Genomic DNA, 19,701 nt, shown 5'->3' with positions numbered 1-19,701 from the left:
TGGGACGCGGGGCTCCCTTCCGAGCGCGAAGCGGGGGACGGGTAATGAGTCGCTCCGTACGCCCGCCGCCTTGCTCCCCCCGGCGGAGCTCCGAGGGAGGGAGGGAGTGTGATCGGAGTGATTGGGTTTACCTGTCAAAAGTAAGACATCACCGGACAGACCGCGCGGCGTAGGTGACGGTGAGGCTATGACGACGCAAAAATCGCTCCCGCAACGTCATTTGCGCTGTTTCCCCAGCTCCTTCCTACTTTTTTTTTTTTTTTTTTTTTACCCTTCAGTGTATATATCGGTAATTTAGTGTATATGCTCTTACTTCTGCACTGGCTCTTATTTCAAGAGAGCTCTCACTTCAAGTACTATCTATATTTCACTTTACATTACCAAAATATGATCGGTGCTAAAAAAAAAAAAAGGCAATACATTTATAGGAACCATTAAAAGAGTTAAATTGCGACTGGACGCCCGCTGTGTTTCCCCGCCCGGTGGAACCTCAGGGTCTGGTTTTGATTTCCTGAGGCCGATGAGCCCAATAACAACGCAGTTGTGTCCTCAAAGATAATGAAATTCTCACTACCCACAACCAACCCAAATAAATATGCTGAGGTCCAACCAAAATTGTTTTAAAACAGGGTTTTGTTTTTTTTTTTGTTTTTTTTTTGTTTTTTGTTTATTGTAACACGTTTTAACAGAAATCTTCCAAACTTTTTCCAAAATGCTGAGATGGAGAGAAATTCAAATGCGAAATGTATCAAAACAAATGTTTGGTCTTCCCCCCCCCAAGACCGTTAATCATAAACACTATCAGCTATATATTTATAGTAATACCTGATAAAGCAAAGTCCACATGGATATAGAATTTATAAAACAACCATTGTCTCACTGACGTTTCATAAAACAAACAAACCAAAATATAACTTCCAACGGGTGGAGCAAAATAAAAATCACATAGTAGAGCGGCACTGTACATGGTTTTGCAGTATGAAGGCGAGTAAGTGTTGTTCCCTGACTTTGTCATGCCGTGGTGGGATTTTTAAACAGTAACACATCTGCTCCCGATGATTCTCAGGATCAGCAACAACATCCCCATCTTGAGTCCTTTCCGCCCCCCCCCACCCCAACCCCACCCCCTCTGGGATCGTGTGGAGGAGCCCCGATGCGATGGCAAGGGAGTGGGAGACGCAGAAAAAGCTGACAAGAGCAGTTACAGTAGACGCGTGTTCAGCCACCGAGGAGCGAAAGGGGGGGGGGGGACGCGGGTGGGGACGTTCGAGAGTCGTGTTCTTCTTCTTGTGTCTGGTTCCTTTGCCTTCCCACGACAGTCCTTGATGGCGGCGCCCGTACGTTGTCTGACTCGACCCCTAACAGCACTGTTCGGCTTCAATGAAACCCTCCTTCTCGTGGCCCCCGAGGGCGATCTCGGCGTAGCTGGAGTGACAGCCCTGGTTGCGGAACTTCATTGACGGCCAGTAGTTATTGGTGCCTCGCTGTGGACAAGCGACAGTGAGGTGAACACAACGTTTGCCCAAACTGTCGCGCTGCAGCTTTTTCGGGAGGAGTCTCACTTTCATCTCACCTGCATAAGGTAGAATGGCGGCGCGACTGTGGGGTGCGTGTTGATGTAGTAGACGGCCAGTAGGGTCAAGGCTACGAGCAGAACTAGGGCGGCCACTACGCCTGCTATAATGGCCGCGTTCTCTGTGATTCCCGTGTGGCTTGGCGGGCCTGTGTTGAAGTTTTTAGAGAGGGAGAGATTGCGGGGGGGGTGAGTGACATGCATCATCTGGGATTTTGGGATTTGCAACGAAAGCTTGCCCGTCCTCACGAGGTGGTATTGCTCCAAAACTGTGGAGGTGCAGATCAGCGTCCAAGCATGGATTTGTGTAAATGCATGCTCAAAAAAAAAAAAGCTTTGCCTCTCGAATACGGTCAAGAGGGACATTCTGTAGCTCGTTACGTAACAAAATACTAATGTAGCACGAAAGCTGAAAGGAATGAGAGCGACCACAAAAATCACACCACAGACATTTGAGGCAAAGTCAAGCGGGGGATCGTCGGTCGGAACGGGAGCCACGTCTGTTATTCCTTGTCGCTGGCGCTGTCGAAGGGCTCGCTAAACGGACATTTTGTTCTCATGCCCCAATGGCGGCTTCCTATTTGGGCAACTCACCACCGCTATTGTACTTCATGTGAAGTTTGGTGTCGTCTGTGGATAAAGGAGAGCGTCGGTGTGTACGGAAGAATGAGAGCGGAGACAGACAGACAAGCCAGAGTCATTTTAGCGACAGATGTTAATGCAGCACTTTATGCAGAACTGCCAAGTTCCCTACTCCAAGTCTGATGTAGCACGTGTCAGACAATGAAAGAGCAGCTGATGATGCACAGATGTTTTCTACATTGACACCTTTGTTAACATGCAACCTACTAAGTGCTCAATAAAACGCGTTCACGATTCGCGTTATATCCAAAGCGGAGACGGCCAAAACAGCGCAATCCAGTTAAAACGTTCATCGTTGAAAAGAAACAACTAAAAAAACAAGCACACTGGGAATTGCTCTTCATAATCCTTTGATAGGGAAACTATTCCACATACCAATGCCAGATGCATGATTTAACATCTATACTCCAAAATACCTTATATTGCTCGTGCATCAGAGCAGGGCTGTAGCAGGCGTACTAATGTGAGAGGGTTTTTATTATCCAAAGTGGACATTTGACCAATCCAATGTTTTATTTTTAGTGTAGTCAATTTCGGACCCCCTGCCACCCATCTCTCGACTTTGGGCATGCCAAGTGGAGAGTGTAGATCGGAATGTTGTACTTACCTCTACTGTGACCCTACACATACCGGTTGAGAACAAGCCCTTTGCCTTACCCTCAGTGACTGGATGGTCTTCCTGCATGGCTGAGGAAGAAGTCGGAGCGGAAGAAGAGAGGTTTGAGGACGACATAGAGGTCTCGGTTCCTCCCGGGTTGAAATCCTCACACGTGCCCTTGGCCTGCGGGGATACAATGTCACCGGTTCAATATACTGTACTTTGTCTGATGGATTTCTGATTTGCAATTGCTAACCATTTCTCTGCTTTAAAATGATAACAACCTCCTCTGGGCAGTTGTAGTCCAGCCACTCCTGTCTGTGCCGGTCGATTCCGTCAGAGCATCTAAGTGGAACAGAATGACAAAGAACAGCAGTTTGAGACTCGAGACTTTGAGAATCTATTGGTAATCCTCCAGGTTCTCGCCCTCACCGTTGAAGCGTGTTGCACCAGCCACACCCGGTCATGTTGGAGGTTAGGCAGAGTTCGCAGGTTAAGTGTTGAAGACAAGCTATGGAAATGAGAAAACATTGTGTTTTTGACCCGTTGGAGGTGAAAATGACCTTCCAAGGAATTGGCTAGGACGTTTTGAATCTCAAGACAAACTTTCAAGACCGTAAAGGGGCAATAGACAACTTTTTTTAATTTAACTTATCATTATGAACTTAATGTTGTTCGCACAGTGTTATTGCTATAGAATCATGACACGGTCAGCGTTTAGATTGGTTACGGGTCGGTCACCGGGTACGAACTCCCGGGAAAATTAAGAATCGATTCACACCACAAAGGAAGTGCATCAACCGTTGTGCGTGACGGATTAAGTGTCCCCTGCGCATGGGGCTTTTTTTTTTTTTTAATTACAATAAATACATCTACAATAAAAACACAAAAAAAACACACTGTTGTTATTAGTTTTGTTTGGAGAAATGGGGAACGGGTACGGGGACGCACAGTGGATCGTGCAATGGAGCGGGGATCGCAGAGATCAGCGACGCAGCCAACCGTTTTTTTATTTTTTATTTTTTAAAGGTTAAAATTCCAAGAAAATAAAAAATTGAGAGGACAGTGAGAAAGAAAGGAAAAATGCAGGAAAATCCAGAGAAAAACAGCGACGCATTTCTTGACAGCATGTTTGTACGTCGTGTTTGCGGTTCAGGCGTGTACAGGGCATACTCACTGGGCAACGGCGTAAACTCAAAAGCCGATCTGGTGACGATCTTCGTCGTGTCCATCTCCACGCGGTGATACTCGTAGATTGTGCGCTGCCTTGGATCTTTTAAGAAAAGAATATAGAAACGTGGGCAAACTTTTCCAACGCCAGCCTTTTTTTCACAATACGTTTCCATGAATGTCAATCGGACATCTCTGGACAGGGTAAGCTACCGTCTGTGCTTTAGAGGTCTGACCTGTGAACTGCTGCGGGGGCGGTTTCGCCAGGAAAGCATCGGAGAGCCCCACCTTCACCGGATGCTCCGTGGAGTTAATCTGTTCCACTGCCAATGGAACCTGCAAGAAGAGAGGTATATTATGTTGTTTTTTGTTCATGTCTAAACGGACAATAGCAACAAAATGCATTCCAAACTTTTCTAGAGATACATGAGAACCCAACTCCTAAGTTTTAAGCCATCTCATACCTCTCTGTAGTTGAAAATGATGGTTCCGTTGCTATGGAGGACCGCCTGGAAAGTGAAAGCTTCTTCGACTTCTCTATCTGGTAAATGCACCCTGTCCCACTCGACCACAAATAAATTACCTGAGTGGGGGTGGGGGTGGGGGTGGGGGGTAGAAACGGGTCAGCCATAAAACAAAAAAAAAAGAAGAGCCCAAATGTATCCCACCCGCGCTCAGAGGCCTACACTCACCGTTGTCCATGTACCTGACAGTTGAGTTCTTGGAGAAGCTGGGGTCAAAGTTGGCCATGAGGGGGGCGATGTACTGCGTGGCAGTCAACATGCGATGAGTGATCTCCCCCATGAAGATGAATCCTAGAAATACCAACGCGTGACGGAAGGTTGGTTTGTCAAAAATGAGTGGGTACGGTGGCACCGTGCTCCGGCGGGTGACCTCCCGATCAGGGTCCTTTCTGTATGGAGTTTGGATGTTCTCCCCGTGCTCACATGGGGTTCCCTCCATGTAACGTCAGTAAGGACCCCCCCACCAAAAACATGCAGAACATCGTTGTCTGACCAGCTATGGACATTTGTAACCAGGTCCCCCACACTTCACTACTGTGGAGTCCCGATTAAAAAGTGCTAAGTTGTCATTTATCTTTAGTGTTTTCCTACAATATTGTGGCTCACAGTCGAGTCAAAGCAAGCAAGCATGGCGTCTCAGTGTGAGGTTCGGAGGTGTGACCGAAAGTAGAAATGAGATCTGTGGATACCGCTTCTTTACGGGCCGGAAGTCAGTCTCACACTACATCACAAGCCTGTGTTCTATTTCCCATATTTTGCGTCCAAGTCTTTAATGGCGCGGCGTATTATTAAACACTTTGTTGGAAGCAAGAACTTGTAACATCAGTTGCCAGGTCAATGGTCTAACCGTGGGGCCTAGCAGTTGTTGGGGCAGGATTTCATCCGAAGTTTGAAGAGCTGTTGTCTGGTCAGTCAGGCTTTGGTCGAGGCTTTCTTCGGGGCTACGTGGTATGACTAACTAGGTGTGAGACGCCCCTGAAAGCATTAATCAAAATGCGTTGTGAAAAACGTGGTCATACTGTAGTGTAAATAATTACCTCCAGTTGCTATAGTGATTTGTCTCAGGTTGTGCCCGTAGAAAGGGAAATCAAAGGAAAGGGCCACTCTCTATTAAGAAGGAACAAAATATCAGACACAGCTGGAAAAGGCATTGAAACATTGTGTGTGTGTGTGTGTGTGTGTGTGTGTGTGTGTGTGTGTGTGTGTGTGTGTGTGTGTGTGTGTGTGTGTGTGTGTGTGTGTGTGTGTGTGAGTATGTATTCCTTGGTCCTGACCGCTGCCTGGCGGTGTGCGTTGGACAGAATTCCGTGGATTCGGACTTGGCCGTGCTGCAAGGTGCTCAGATCAACCCACAGGTCCTCCGTTCGTCTGTCACCCGGGCCAGAAATATGCCACCTGTAGTACCTCTGCGTGTCCTCCTGGGGTGGGAAAAAGTAGCAGTTGTGGAAGAATAACATTTGCCAGAAGCGTATTCACGTAGGTATAACAAATTACTGCAAAGCCCACACATCTGTGTTTTACAGATAGAGAGCCGTCGGTGGCTTATATGTTCAGCCTTTTAAGAGGTTGGCCCCTGCATGGCCCGACGCAGTGGTCCAGCTGGGGGAGCTGTTTACGCACGATGCACAACAGATCTCCCGACTTGACGGCGTTATTAATGCGTTCCTTCGTTCAAGGTGACAGAGAGCAATGATTCTGGCGTTTGGGTGTGGGCTGGGAAACTGGAGCAGTTAAATGCAGTGCTCTCGCTGCCTCTCCGGCTGCTCCATATACACAGAGTGACCCACTTCCCCCCCGCCTCCCCCATCTCCTCTCCCTGATACCGGGCCCCAGTGTTTTCTGGAGTGGGGGGAGGATCTGAACCGCTTTGAAACGATCCCTCTTCATCGCCTCGGAGAGCCGCGACAAGCACCTGAGATTGATTTGCCGGAGACGTCCTCAGTAGGGTCTCCTTAAAAAAACAAAAACTGGGCTCGGACCCCGGCAAAAGCAGCAGCCCTGCACGGCACAGGGCTACTCGTGGATTCTGTCCAATGCAAGTGACTCACTCACTCACCCACTCACTCACTCACTCACTTACCCACACACACGAACAGACAGACAAGCAGACAGACAGACACACACACACCCACACACACGCACAAAGCAGCAACACTTAAGCACTGTAAGTTGGCAGGAAAAGGCAATGCTCTGTTTTCAATTTGCACTGTCGGCAGAAGAAAAAAAAAAATAAAGAATCAGGGCAACACAATTGACTTGGAGCTTTTACTTGCACTGAGTTAAAGATGTGTCCAGCCTCAAAGCAGAGCAACGAATCCCGGCCCGCGAACGTGCATGCGTGCATACGTTCACGCATTGGCACCCGGACGCGCAGGTTTTTCCAATTTGCATATTCACCTGTTCGCACTTGTCCACAAAAAGTGCAATTCCGACGGCGATGTCTGTCTCTGGCGTTGTTTTCAAAGCTTTTTAGCTGAGGACCCCGGGCAGACGTTTACAAGCTCTACACTGAACTGTTTGAGACCACGAGAGGTTCTGTCCCTGGGAATACTTTGTTATAGCCAAGCATTCCCATCGAGGGGGTCGTTGCCGTCTACACTGCAGGCGAGAGGAGGAACACAGCTGAGCGTAGGAGTCTAAAACAAATAGTCGCTCTTTGACATGCTCCCATTGAGCCAGCTCGTAACGAGTGGTGTCAATGGTAATCATTGTTTTCTTCTGTGGGGAACTCTGGATCCAATTGGGAAAACAGAGGATGTTGTAGCCTTTCAATTCACGTTGGGCTCGGACAATGTGGAGGGAAGAGACTGGAAGAGACGGAGATATTTTGGCCCAGACTGAGGTAAATGTTGGAAACCTACAACCAGCGGTCATAATTAGACTTGGTTTTGGCGTCCTACCACCACGCGGGTCATGTTGTCGGGCAGAGTACCGATGGCGACTCCTCCTCCTCCTCCTCCCGCTGTGTCGCGTGCCCCTCGTCTCTGGCTGTGCTGCTGCGGGGTCTGTCGGTCCTCCCAACTCGGCACGTCTGAAACGAGAGCGATGTCCCGGCGTTGGGATAAATGGACATTGTCACACACACAAGGAGAACTCAAGTCCTGATTTCAGTAAATGAGGAGTCGGAGCCGTCATTATCCCTGAAGTGCATCTGTGAAACAATGAAGAGCTTGAGGTTTACATTGCGATAGCTACAGTATAAGCCCATTACCAAATTAATTCCATTGAATGCGAGCGGCTGTAGAAACTCCATCAACCCCGGATCAGCTTCATGGGCTTGAGGGTGCGTTGCACACAATGTAATACTATTATAAGGAAAGTACTATAGACTGAAATGCACCAATAAACAGCTGAATTTTACATACTTGTGATGAAAAGTCCGGATCTCTTTTTGGAGATTCGGCTAATCATTTCAAATTTCCTCTTTGTTTAAGAGTGGAGTCTCGGTGAACACCTGTGTGCCTGGCTGCGCTTATCGGGTGGTGAACAAACGACACTTCTGCCAGATCCCTGAGTCGCTTAAATATTGGTCGGACACGAACGAACCGTTTGGGATTCTTGCATCACAATTACATGCCCGCTTGGTTGCAACAGGGTGAGAGGAGAGCTCTCAGATTTGGTGACCTAAGCTGACTGGTCGGTCAAATCTTGACAGCAATAATGTAGCATTCTCGACGCATTATCGGTGTGGCCATGTCTCATGTCTGTTGGTAACCGTAATCCTGAGCATTATGGGAAGCGAGGACACATATAACCCTTCAAAAATATTCTAGTGTTGCAGCCAGATTTCTTTTGGTTTTATGGGCTGACATTATTGTCTGCCTGTAAATCCTCTTGTTATAAATTGTCAGTGTTGCCATCTGCTCAACACATCAGACAGTTTACATTCCTTCCCGCACTGGCTTCACCTGCGCAGGAATGCGTTAATGTTGCCGCACCTGTGCGTGACTCATCGCGCTGTCAGGAAGCGCACCAAATCCGAAGAACGAATGTTTGATCGCTTAAGGAAGGAGGGGGAAGGTCTTATTGTTCGCTTGCTGAGACGGACCCTTTCGGAAATAAAGCCAGTATGTTTTTTGGATTCGGTGCAGACTGTACTTGAACTCCTCTTCAAACCAGTGCAGCAGACATCTTGAGAGGCAAATGGAAGACAGACGTGTTTGGGGTTTAAGGCTACAGTGGTACTGAACTACAGCCGTACTGGACTACAGCCTACTGAACTACAGCCGTACTGAACTTCAGCCTTACTGAACCACAGCCGTACTGAACTACAGCCGTACTGAACCACAGCCGTACTGAACTACAGCCGTACTGAACTACAGCCTTACTGAATTACAGTCGTACTGAACTACAGCCTTGCTGAACTACAGACTTGCTGAACTACAGCCTTACTGTATTACAGCCATACTGAATTACAGCCGTACTGAACTACAGCCTTACTGAACTGCAGCCATTCTGAACTACAGCCTCACTGAACTACAGCCTTACTGAACTACAGCCTCACTGAACTACAGCCTCACTGAACTACAGCCTCTCTGAACTGCAACCTTACTAAACTGCAGCCTGACTGAACTACAGCCTCACTGAACTACAGCCTCACTGAACTACAGCCTCACTGAACTACACCCTCTCTGAACTGCAACCTTACTAAACTGCAGCCTGACTGAACTGCAGCCGTACTGAACTACAGCCTGACTGAACTGCAGCCGTACTGAACTACAGCCTCACTGAACTGCAGCCGTACTGAACTACAGCCTCACTGAACTGCAGCCTCACTGAGCTACAGCCGTACTGAACTACAGCCGTACTGAACTACAGCCGTACTGAAAGTCTTTTCTCCTAGTAAATAAAACACATTTCGCTCAATATTTCAATTTCTGCGATCATTTGCAAGTTTTTTCAGTCCGACATCAGGAAAATATGACACTCGAACAATGACACTGAGAACAATTTATCATTCTGATAATATTCATAATCAAAATTTTGGGAATTTAATCCAATTGAATGGGGTTTGGGAAACCTATTTGTACTTTTTAATCCTCTTATGTATAACAAACACCACTTGTAATGATCGTTTTTTTTTCATGTATTGATTATTATTTGAACGTATTATTATACTGGATTTGTGGATGTAACAAAAAAGAAAAAAAAGAACCAAACTCAGTGAACTTTGTGACAGAGATGCCAAGTGTTGGAGAAAAAAACAAGATGCAAATTCCATCAGCATGAGTGTGTTTTCGCTGTGTCTCATGGAGAGAGTGACAAAACATGTTGATACATGCTTATATCACCCAAGTTTGGGTATTACATTGTGTGGTTGATTTTCGCTCAGGTGATTACATGGTACTTATGTCTTTACTTTTCTGTTTACTGTATGTGTGTGTGTGTGTGTGTGTGTGTGTGTGTGTGTGCCATGTGACCTGTTAGAAATTAGACAGGAGGTAGTTTACTGGTCCTCTAGTCCAATTTAGTGATGAAAAGTTAAAGTGTGTAGTAGTTAACTTTTTGGGGATCCGGTTCTTTATAAGGGAAAAAAGTTGGTTTGGTAAAAAAGATTTTCTCATATTGTTCGACTCTTTGGCATTTGATTCAGGTTAGTGTAGTCTGGTGTGTCAGAATAGTCTGTTCAGCTCTGAGTTGTGACTGAAATTCTGATAATTATCATTTCATGCTGTGAAAATGATGTATTTTGGTGGAATGCAAAGTGTAAATCAGTGACATTCAAGATGAATTATGCCAAATTCCTTCATCTCCCTTTCACATTAATTTAATCCTCAGTAACTATTGCTGTTCGCAGTTAGAAGATTTGCTGCAGGGATTTACGCGTACGCATGACTCGCAACTCCCGGCTCCTGGCTGTTTTCATTCTAGAGTCGAGTCTCAGTTCAGCCTGTGTCTGGCTATGGTTACCGGTTTGCGAACGAATGACTTCTTTGCCGGGGTGACTCCAGATTCCCGAGTCATTTGAAAGATTTTTTCACAAAGACGAAATCGTTCGCGAGTCGTGCATGACGAGTCCTATTCACTGCTGGACTACCCTTATTCTAATCTGGACTAGCTCAGAACTTTAACCCCCTTGTCAGAATGGAGTATGTAGGATTGATGGAGAATATAAACAACTTGGATGAAAAAAAAATGGGACAATAGGAAGTGGTGGAGAGAGAGAAAGCATCACAGTGCACACAGGGGAGGTGGTTCTAATGAGAATTCCTAGCTTGATTACGGCGCAAGGGAAGCTATTTCAACAGTTTGGAGAGTAATGGGGTCAACTTGAGACCGCGCTCGTCGCCGCCAAACAGCTGAGGAGGCGTCGGCAGCGGGAGGAGGAGGCGGAGCAAAGATGGAAGCAGCCAAGTAAGAGCAGGTATCTCAGCTCCACGTCATAGGCAGCACGTCAGGTCCCCTCGGAGTGACTCGAACTTGTGTCTTAATGTGTGTTGTGCACATGAAGGACATACAGACACACGCACACGCGCACGCGCGCACACACACACACACACACACACACACACACACACACACATATCCACACAGACACTTTTCGACCAATTCAGATGTAGAATCTGAATATATCTTCAAATATCTCGTATAGATGTGGACAACACCACAGCTTAATCGTTCCCAATGAGAGATTTGTCGAGTGTCCCAGATAATGTTAAAAAAAAAACAAAAAAACATTTCAATGACATTGAAGCATAAAGAATCCACCAGAACACAGATGAATTAGTGGTCCATTGCTGAAATCTGACACATACATGTTGTCAATCGGGTTAGGGTGAGATCCAAAATGTGATTTGTCAGTCCCTGGCCAGTGGGAGTGTAGAGAGCCAGCTCTCCAGGGGAGGATTTGGGACAGCAGAGGATTGCATTGGCTTTCTCAACGGTTTCAATGAACCGTCCGCAAAGCAGGAACGCAGCAGAAACCAGGGCTGGACTGGGACAAAAAAATTGGCCCTGGCATTTTTGGCCCAGACGGCCCAGCGGAGGGGGGAGTCTGACAAAGTCCCCCCGTTGAGAATCATTCTGACCGAGTGTGAGTGTTGAGTTGCCGGTGAGGTTAAGGGTGTGTGTGTGTGTGTGTGTGCGCATGTGTGTGTGCGCGAACGAGTGTGTGTGGGTGGGGGACACAGGAGTGTCTCTCTATTCATTTTTAAAATATTTTTTATGTCACTTTTCTTTTGGCATGGGGAAAAAAGTGCACACCTGATACCATACGGTTTCATTCTGTTAAAGGGGACCTATTATGAAAAACACACTTTTTCAGTGCTTGTCCACATACATTTGGGTCTCTGATGAGCCTGCTAACACACAAACTGTGAAATAAGACAACTCTGTCAGTTTTTTTGGAGCTGCCTATTTCGGAAAACGTGTTGAAACATGCTGTTCACATTCGAAGCCCCCTCCTACGTCAAGTGGGGCTTCGGGAGAATTCAATTGAAATTAAATCATGTCCTGAAACGAGCCATTTAGCTTGGTGTGTCAGTACTACGTAGCAGCATCGAGACACATTGGAATTAGAATCGCCCTCCATCTGAGTAACTTCACCCGCGGCCGGAGTGCCACCGCCTGGGAAGTGCTCTGTTGCCTGCAGAGACCAGCACAAATCTTTTAAAATAAAAAGGAATTAATAACAACTGTCCATGACAAAACTGCAGACGAGGGAAATGTAAGTATTTGCTGTGTGTTTCTGCGTGTGTGTGTGTCCACGTTAGGTTACTGCTGCAGCGTGCGATCCGCTCCACATTTCTCCAAACAAAATTGTGGATGTATTTATTTTATTTTACTTACCTACGTTTCTGTAATAGAATGAAACAAAAGAGCCCCAAGCCCCGCCATACCCCACGGTGCTCCAAATGACGTCTTGTAGATTTAATTAGAGTGAAGATTCAGCAAACGGATTGCTCTTTTCTCAGTTATTTGTTCAGAAACAGATTTTGGTGGACTGATAAAGTGAAGTCGAATGCATAATCGGAGTGGAATTTTCAGCAAAAAAACATGAAAAAACATGTTTTTGGGACCTCGGCGACCAATATTAATTGGGTGAAAAGGAGCATAGTAGGTCCCCTTTAATATGCCATTGTGTGCGCCACTGCTCCTTCAGGAGAGAAATTTCATTCAGATCTGAAGAGCACGTGCAGAACATTGAGCTATGAACCTTTTTTGAGCTGAAAGGTACTGTATCACTGGTACACCGATGTATGAGTCTGTGGCATTTCTCAGCGCTCCCTCGAGTATCTGGTACGTATAGTCTAAATATAACTGTGGGACAATGGCTGTGTCAGTAGTCCGCTGTCAGTAGTCCACAGTGAGGCTCCGTCAAACATTAACAGCCACTTTGTGGACAACCTCTGCCCTCAAAGAGTCTATAAGGCGGCTTCTTTGTATTGTTATTGGATTCCCCTGATTGGGACGGGGACAATAATCCATCCATCTCTCCATTAACCTGTTTGTTAAATGGCCATTTAGAGGGTTCTGTCAGCCTAACCTGACTCACTAATAAACATTAATTCATGCATATTAGTGAGTGCTATTATTCTTTGCTTGTGCTGATCCTAATTCAAGCTCTTTCTGAAGTCTTTCCCTTATAATCCCTTGATGCGAAACCTCACACAGGTCATCCGACGACCACTAGGGCGCAGGATCCGACTGTTATAAGCGTTTTCGGATTCAGTGTAAAACCAGCTTAAGAAAAGTAGTACAGTAAAACCAAATGTAAAAGACGTGGCCAGTGTCAAATCAAGTTTTAGCAGCTTCAAAGCACTTGGAAAGCTGCTTGCGCCTTTTCGAAAGAAATTGAGAAACACATACAATCACGTAATTTTGGCAACATCTGCGCTAATGGCTTTTTCAGAAGACAATTCTCAGGTAGGTTTCTCCAATTTTCCAGAAAATATATATGATATAAAAAAATCGAGAAATGTGAGCTAACATCAGTGTGTGTGTAGACTAGTAAATGGGCTAAAACTAAATTTGACGCCGGCACGGTACTTTAAGATATTGAAAAGTAGGTTTTTTTTAAAAAGAAGGAGGAAGAAAGATGAGACAGACATTTTCTAGACATACTCTTCCATCTTTTCCGTCTGTTAAGTTCTTCAGTGGCAAGAATCCAGGGACGACAAATCGATTTGTTTTTCTGAAAAAAAAAAAAAAAAAAAAAAAAAAAAAAAAAAAGGCCCCGTCTCGCCTGGGTGAATGGGATGGATCTGTACGGACACATTACAGTCGAGCGGGGAGCGAGGCGTCTCGGTCAGACTACAGCGGAGAATTACGCGCAACCTTTACAAAAGAGGACAAAAGGCCTGCAGAGACACATGCACACATACACACACACTCATACTAAAAGAGCACTGCTTCATTTTACAACATGGAACGGGGGCTAGGTTTCTGGCTACATGCGAGGTCCTGCCTCTGTCGTTTAATAATAAACCCGGGGCAATGTCAATAAGAGGAATTGCAGTCCTCCTTTGAATATAGACGTGTGTTTTTGTCAGGTTGTTGGGAGGCAGCCATTTGGGCACCTTACCATACGTACGTCAACTGTGACAGCAAGAACCGCAGCGTTCACATTCATAAAATACAGGCAGCTGGACCGATGAGCACTCACAAATGCAACAGGATGATACGGTGGCCCTATGGCGTGCAAAAAGACAAAACACAAAAGCAAACGTAACACTGCAATTTAAGAACACACATGCGAATAGATGGAGCTGATATAAAAGTTGTTTTTTCTATTTATTAATTCCATGGAGCAAGCGGATGGAGGATTTGGACACGGTGGTCTCGTGTGCCACGACCGGTCTGGTGATAGTTGCGCTTCCGTGTTATTACTTGTATAAATTCTTATATATAATTACAGCAACAAAATAATTCAGTTGAACATATTTCACTGCAGATAAATCAGTGCCTCTGTTGTTGCTCACTTCTGTTATGTTTTGGATGTTTTGGCATTTGCATTTGTGTTTTGTCTATTTGCATGTGTTTTCTTACGTTGCGCTGTGTGAACGTGTGGACTCTCAGGGCCACTGTAGGATGAATATTAGGAGGAGTCTATGAATCAAGTTGCGAGTGTACGAGGTTATGTTCTCTGTTGTTTGCCAGACGGAATAGATCTTACATAATAAGATCGGGAGGATCAACCAGCCTGAGCTTACGAAAAAAGTCCCATTATTAAAAGCAGTGTTTTTCGACCGCTGTGCCAGGATTCGCCGGGTGTGGATTAAAAATGTATCAAATTCCACCAAAATAATGGAAATTTGCTAGATAAAGAATTTGAAGTTTGAAGATTCGCTCACTTGCCCACTCTTTTGCTGGAGTGAGCAGCACCACACAGTAGATTGTAGGTAACTTTTGGTATTTGGTATTTGGCGCCCCGACAGTTTCTGAATGCAATTGCACTTTTACACCACTGTCGTAAAACTTGCTCCGGTGTCCGAAAATAATTTATTTTACCACACAAATTTCAACCTTATCGCTCATGTTTCAATAAACGGCCTATGTTACAAGCGCAAATGTGATGTACACCGAAGTCAGAGTGGCCCTTGCACGGACTTCGCCCCCTTCAGCGAGCACCCAGTCCACGGTTCCCACGGACAGAGGGTGAAACAAAACCCATGGCAAAATGAAAGGGAGGGCCGGCGCACCACTGGCCGGGCTCATCCGCGCCGTCGGCTACGTTTTGTGTGAGCATTATTACCAGACATTTTGACTGGCAAGTTTCTAATTTATGTTTTTTTTTAATCAATTTTAACAGCCAAAAAACTGTTATAACCAGGGCCACACATCAAGGAAGTGACCTAGTGCCGTAAAGCATAACTCACTTTTCCCGCGGTTTCCTAGCCCAACACAGAAGTTACATAGTGCAAGAACAGGCGTTTGGGAGTGGGTGGGAATGAAACAGGTGCAGTTCTCCAAATTACAAGTCAGTGTACCCTCGAAATGATTTTGAAGCTGTCATTTTAAGGTTAAAAAGGTTACATGGTGTTGCCTTAAAAGATTTATTCGCGACGACCGAATGGTTTGCGAGTTGTGTAATGGTAAAATATTGAACTAACCCTATGCCTGCTTGTAACCCCAAATCTGCTATGAACAACAAGAACATTTTGTACTGCAAGTCACAGTTGAAACTGCCTCGTGACCAAAGGGGAAGTTACCTTTAACTTTGCTGACTTATGCAACCCACCCGATGATCTGTACAGGAAACCAGACTACCCCAGCTGCTACGTTCCCTCTCCTAAGTAACGGTCCGTGTGACGTAGTTATAAACCCTTGAGCAAGTTGGTTCGAAGGAGATGCCCTTTGCCATTTTGTGCGAACTGTAAAGTCTGTAACTGTACTCCGCACCTAACGACCGAGCTCCGTTCCGACGACCAGGTCGTTAAGCGAATTGATCGATGAGCGAGGACCCGCCCCCGTACCGTTATTTCAGTCTTAGGAGATTGCGCAGGCAAGTGTAGTGAATACTGACCGACTGCGGGAACGAGACTGAGACTGAGAACGAGAACGTTGATGCGCGGTGAGATGCTTGACGCTTTGACGCCGCCCGCGCAGTACGCATGCACGCCGCGGTATCGTGGTCGGAGAGCCGGTCGTAAGTCCGAACGGTCGTTAAACATGTAGGTCGTTAAGTGAGGAGTACCTGTACAATAAACTTAGACGAAGTGACAGTTGTTGTATTTTCTGTTGAACCTGAACTATCTCACCACACGCATTGACCACCACCTGAATGGCAGGAATTTCCACACACTTCCATCACTAACTAGTAATAGGCCAAAATACCAAGTCCAGGTCTACATCTTTGGGACGTTTTTAACAGGATAGTAAAGTGCCGCGTGATTATTTCATTGTAAATAGTGTGCCGTGGCAGAAAAAAAGGTTGGGAAACACTGATTTAAAGTATGTTTTTCTGCTTCTGCTTCTGCTTCAGAAGAGAGACTTGAACGCATTCAGCTTCGGGAGCTTTTTAGAAAGACTCTTATTATTATTTTTACTGTAAATATTTTAGGAACAGGTCAACAATGATTCAACTTTTTTTTCTCTAATCTTTGTCTGTGTTGTGTGTAGAGTAACTACGCATCTGAAACAGCGCGTTTCTTTAAAAATGCATTTGCACTTAGTAAAAAACATAAAGATTTCTGCAAAACTGGGAATTTGGGCAAAATTACCATTCAAGTCAACAGACCGGCTACTGTAAGTTTGTTTATGAATGATAAGGTTCCTAGGGACCAAATAAAATATAGCATTTTTGGTTTTTCGTCTGGGATTTGGAGTTCCACAACACTAAATTCAGCCCTAGTTTGTGCAGCCGAAAAAATTCTGCTGAGTAATATATAACTTTTTCACATCTTGTGTATGTGTGACAATAACGAGACAACCTCGTCTTAAATTACAACGTAGGTTATGCCGTGAATTATACAAGTGAGGGAACGCTCGTTATAAAGCCGGGAATCCAAAGTAAACAATATCATTCACACATGTGTGCACGTAGGAAAACTGTAATGAATCCGAGGGGGGACATTTATTTTTCCCCCAAAATGTTCAGACCCCATGCTTTGGCAATAAGCACATAGGTTGATACGTGATATTTGCAAAAAAAATTCTCCAACGGCAAAAGCCTTGCGTCTCAGTTGGAAATGTACTGCCGCCGCAGTATGCCGTAAATCTCAAACACTGAATTCCCCCAAATATTGCAGGAGGAAAGGCGATAGGAAAGCAGAACGTCCCCGTAAGACAGAAGGCAAATGAAGACATTTATGGGGGCACAAAACCCCATAGAGCCTCTTATGCCCACTGCTATGGTCCATATGGTCCAATGTTATGGGGCTCTTCGGCAGTGTGTGTGTGTGTGTGTGTGTGTGTGTGCGTGTGCGTGCGTGCGCGTGTGTGTGTGCGTGTGCGTGTGCGTGCTTGCGTGCGTGCGTGTGCGTCGGGCTGCACTCTGCAGCGCCGGGGCCCCTGATCAGAGGAGCGGAGGACCACAGCAGAGGCCAGAGAAACTGGAGCACGGCTGATTGTCAGTGGAGGAGTAGCAGAAGAACGGGGACTTGCTAAAAATAATGCATCTCCAAGGAGAACAGAAATACACGCACGCACGCACGCACGCACACACACACACACACACACTCTTAGTTGCATGTACCTACGCTGGCATACACATACATTATATCTATAGAGAGCTATACTTACACCTGCAGCGAAACACAAATACATATAAACACACCTACACGTGTGGACCTACATGTGTATATATACACATGCGTGTGTGTGTGTGTGTGTGTGTGTGTGTGTGGTCTTGGAATGAAATTCAAGGAAACGAGTAAATCCAATCCTCCACACCGCCTTTCAAGGGCCCCATCTGACTCACACTGATAAGTGTCAGGAACCTGTTCAGGGCGGGCGCACGGGCGCACGCACGCACACGCACACATCAAAATGCCCCAAATTTCACATTTTTACTGGCGGACTTTCAGGTCAGGTGCGACATAGTTCTTCGGTGACGGATAAAACGCTTTTGTTGTTGTTGTTGTTGTTGTTGTTGTTGTTGTTGTTGTTGTTGTTGTTTGTAAAGTGTGTCTCCCATGGCAGCCGGTTGACAATCGCGGGAGAAAGAACCCTTCCCTACCTGTTGGCGTCCGCGCAATCCCCAGCTCCGCCTGGGAGAGACAGACGAGGAGAACGGCCCACAGCCTCATGTCCGAACGGCTCTTCTCCACTCTTCTCCCTCCTCTCCCGACTCGTCCTCTCCTTCTCCTCCTCCTTCTTCTTCTTCTTCTTCTTCTTCTTCTTCTCCTTCGCTTCGTTTATTGATTTTCTCTCCCACTCCCTCCCCCCTTTTTCCTTCCTCCCTCTCGGGTCAGAGCCGCCGCTTCGCCCTCCGTCACTCCTCCGCACCGCACCGTCTCTCTCTCTCTCTCTCTCTCTCTCTCTCTCTCTCTCTCTCTCCCTCCTTCTCTTCTCCTTTATCTCCCCCCCCCCCCCACTTGCCCCGCTCGATCCTCTCGGTTGGTCCTCACTGTGTTTTCCGCCGCGGCGTCTCCATGGAAGATGGAGGTGACAAGCGGCTCAAGTTGATGCGTTGCCGTTTGGCTTTTCCTCTCTGCTGTTTATTCCTCTCGCTCCGATCTCGATTCTCTACTTTTTTTTTTTGCTTTTTTGCACTTCAGTGTTACTCTCTCTCTCTCTGCCTCTCCCCCCTCGCTCTTTCTCTCTCCCCCCCCCTCTCTCTCTCTCCCTCCCTCTCTCTCTCTCTCCCTCCCCCCTCCCCCTCTCTCTCTCCATCTCTTTCTCCCTCTCTCTCGCTCCCTCTCTCTCTCTCCCTCCCTCTCTCCCTCTCTCTCTCTTCCTTTCTCTCTCGCTCCCTCTCTCTTTCTGTCTCTCTCTCTCTTCCTCTCTGTCTCTCCCTCTCCCCCCTCTCTCTTTCTCTCTCTCCCCCTCTCTCTCTCCCTCCCTCTCTCTCTCCCCCTCTCCCTCCCTCTCTCTCTCTCTCCATCTCTTTCTCCCTCCCTCTCCCCCCTCTCTCTTTCTCTCCCTCTCCCTCTCTCCCTCCCTCTCCCCCCTCTCCCCCCCCCCTCTCTCTCTCTCCCTCCCTCTCTCCCCCCCTCTCTCCCTCTCTCTCCCTTTCTCTCCCTCTCTCTTTCTCTCTCTCTCTCTTCCTCTCTGTCTCGCCCTCTCCCCCCTCTCTCTTTCTCTCTCTCCCCCTCTCTCTCTTTCTCTCTCTCTCCCTCTCTCTCCCCCTCTCTCCCTCTCTCTCTTCCTCCCTCTCTCTCTCTCCCTCTCTCTCGCTCCCCCCCTCTCTCTCCATCTCTTCCTCCCTCTCTCTCTCTCTCTCTCTCTCTCTCTCTCTCCCTCCCTCCCTCCCTCTCTCTCTCTTCCTTTCTCTCCCTCTCTCTCTCTCTCCATCTCTCCCCCCCACCCTCTCTCTCTGCTCCCTTGTGATCTACTTTGCTTAAACTGGCTTTCCCCATCTGGGAAATATTTATGTATTTCTAGAGCAAAAAACCTTTCCTGCCTCACAAACAAAAATGAGCTTGACGCGACGAGGAGTGTGTCGCCCCCGTGTGGAAGCCCCTTCAAAGTGAGACGCGTCACCGCCACCACCACCACCACCACCACCACCACCAGCTAGTTGTCACAAATTGGCCGCTGAGGCTTTTTTTCCGTCAACCACGAAAAACGTCAGAAAGCTATTATGGCCTGCT

The 19,701-nt window shown here is 46.7% G+C and overlaps 1 protein-coding gene across 1 annotated transcript; it reads right to left on the bottom strand.

The window, feature by feature from the left end:
- Window positions 1-629: 629 nt before the first annotated feature.
- On the bottom strand, window positions 630-18,361 carry LOC307245558 (plexin domain-containing protein 1-like). Its single transcript, XM_080021202.1, has 13 exons — window positions 18,126-18,361; window positions 7,408-7,538; window positions 5,782-5,925; window positions 5,545-5,614; window positions 4,676-4,798; window positions 4,448-4,566; window positions 4,220-4,319; window positions 3,991-4,086; window positions 3,246-3,324; window positions 3,098-3,158; window positions 2,873-2,996; window positions 1,574-1,722; window positions 630-1,484 (listed from the first exon to the last, which is right to left on the bottom strand). The coding sequence occupies exons 1-13, from the start codon at window positions 18,193-18,195 to the stop codon at window positions 1,359-1,361; spliced, it is 1,392 nt and encodes a 463-aa protein (XP_079877328.1). The 5' UTR covers window positions 18,196-18,361; the 3' UTR covers window positions 630-1,358.
- Window positions 18,362-19,701: the final 1,340 nt, after the last annotated feature.

The sequence above is a fragment of the Zeus faber genome (assembly GCF_960531495.2).
Source record: "Zeus faber genome assembly, chromosome: 20".
Lineage (NCBI taxonomy): Eukaryota > Metazoa > Chordata > Actinopteri > Zeiformes > Zeidae > Zeus > Zeus faber.
This window is presented reverse-complemented; position numbering and strand designations above follow the sequence as displayed.

Excerpts from the sequence above, each read along its gene's own strand:
- LOC307245558 (XM_080021202.1), bottom strand. The coding sequence starts at position 18,195 with ATGAGGCTGTGGGCCGTTCTCCTCGTCTGTCTCTCCCAGGCGGAGCTG. Across the intron at positions 7,539-18,125 it reads GATTGCGCGGACGCCAACAG|ACGTGCCGAGTTGGGAGGAC; the intron begins GTAGGGAAGGGT and ends CTCTCGTTTCAG. Across the intron at positions 1,723-2,872 it reads AGACCATCCAGTCACTGAGG|GCCCGCCAAGCCACACGGGA; the intron begins GTAAGGCAAAGG and ends ACTTCAACACAG.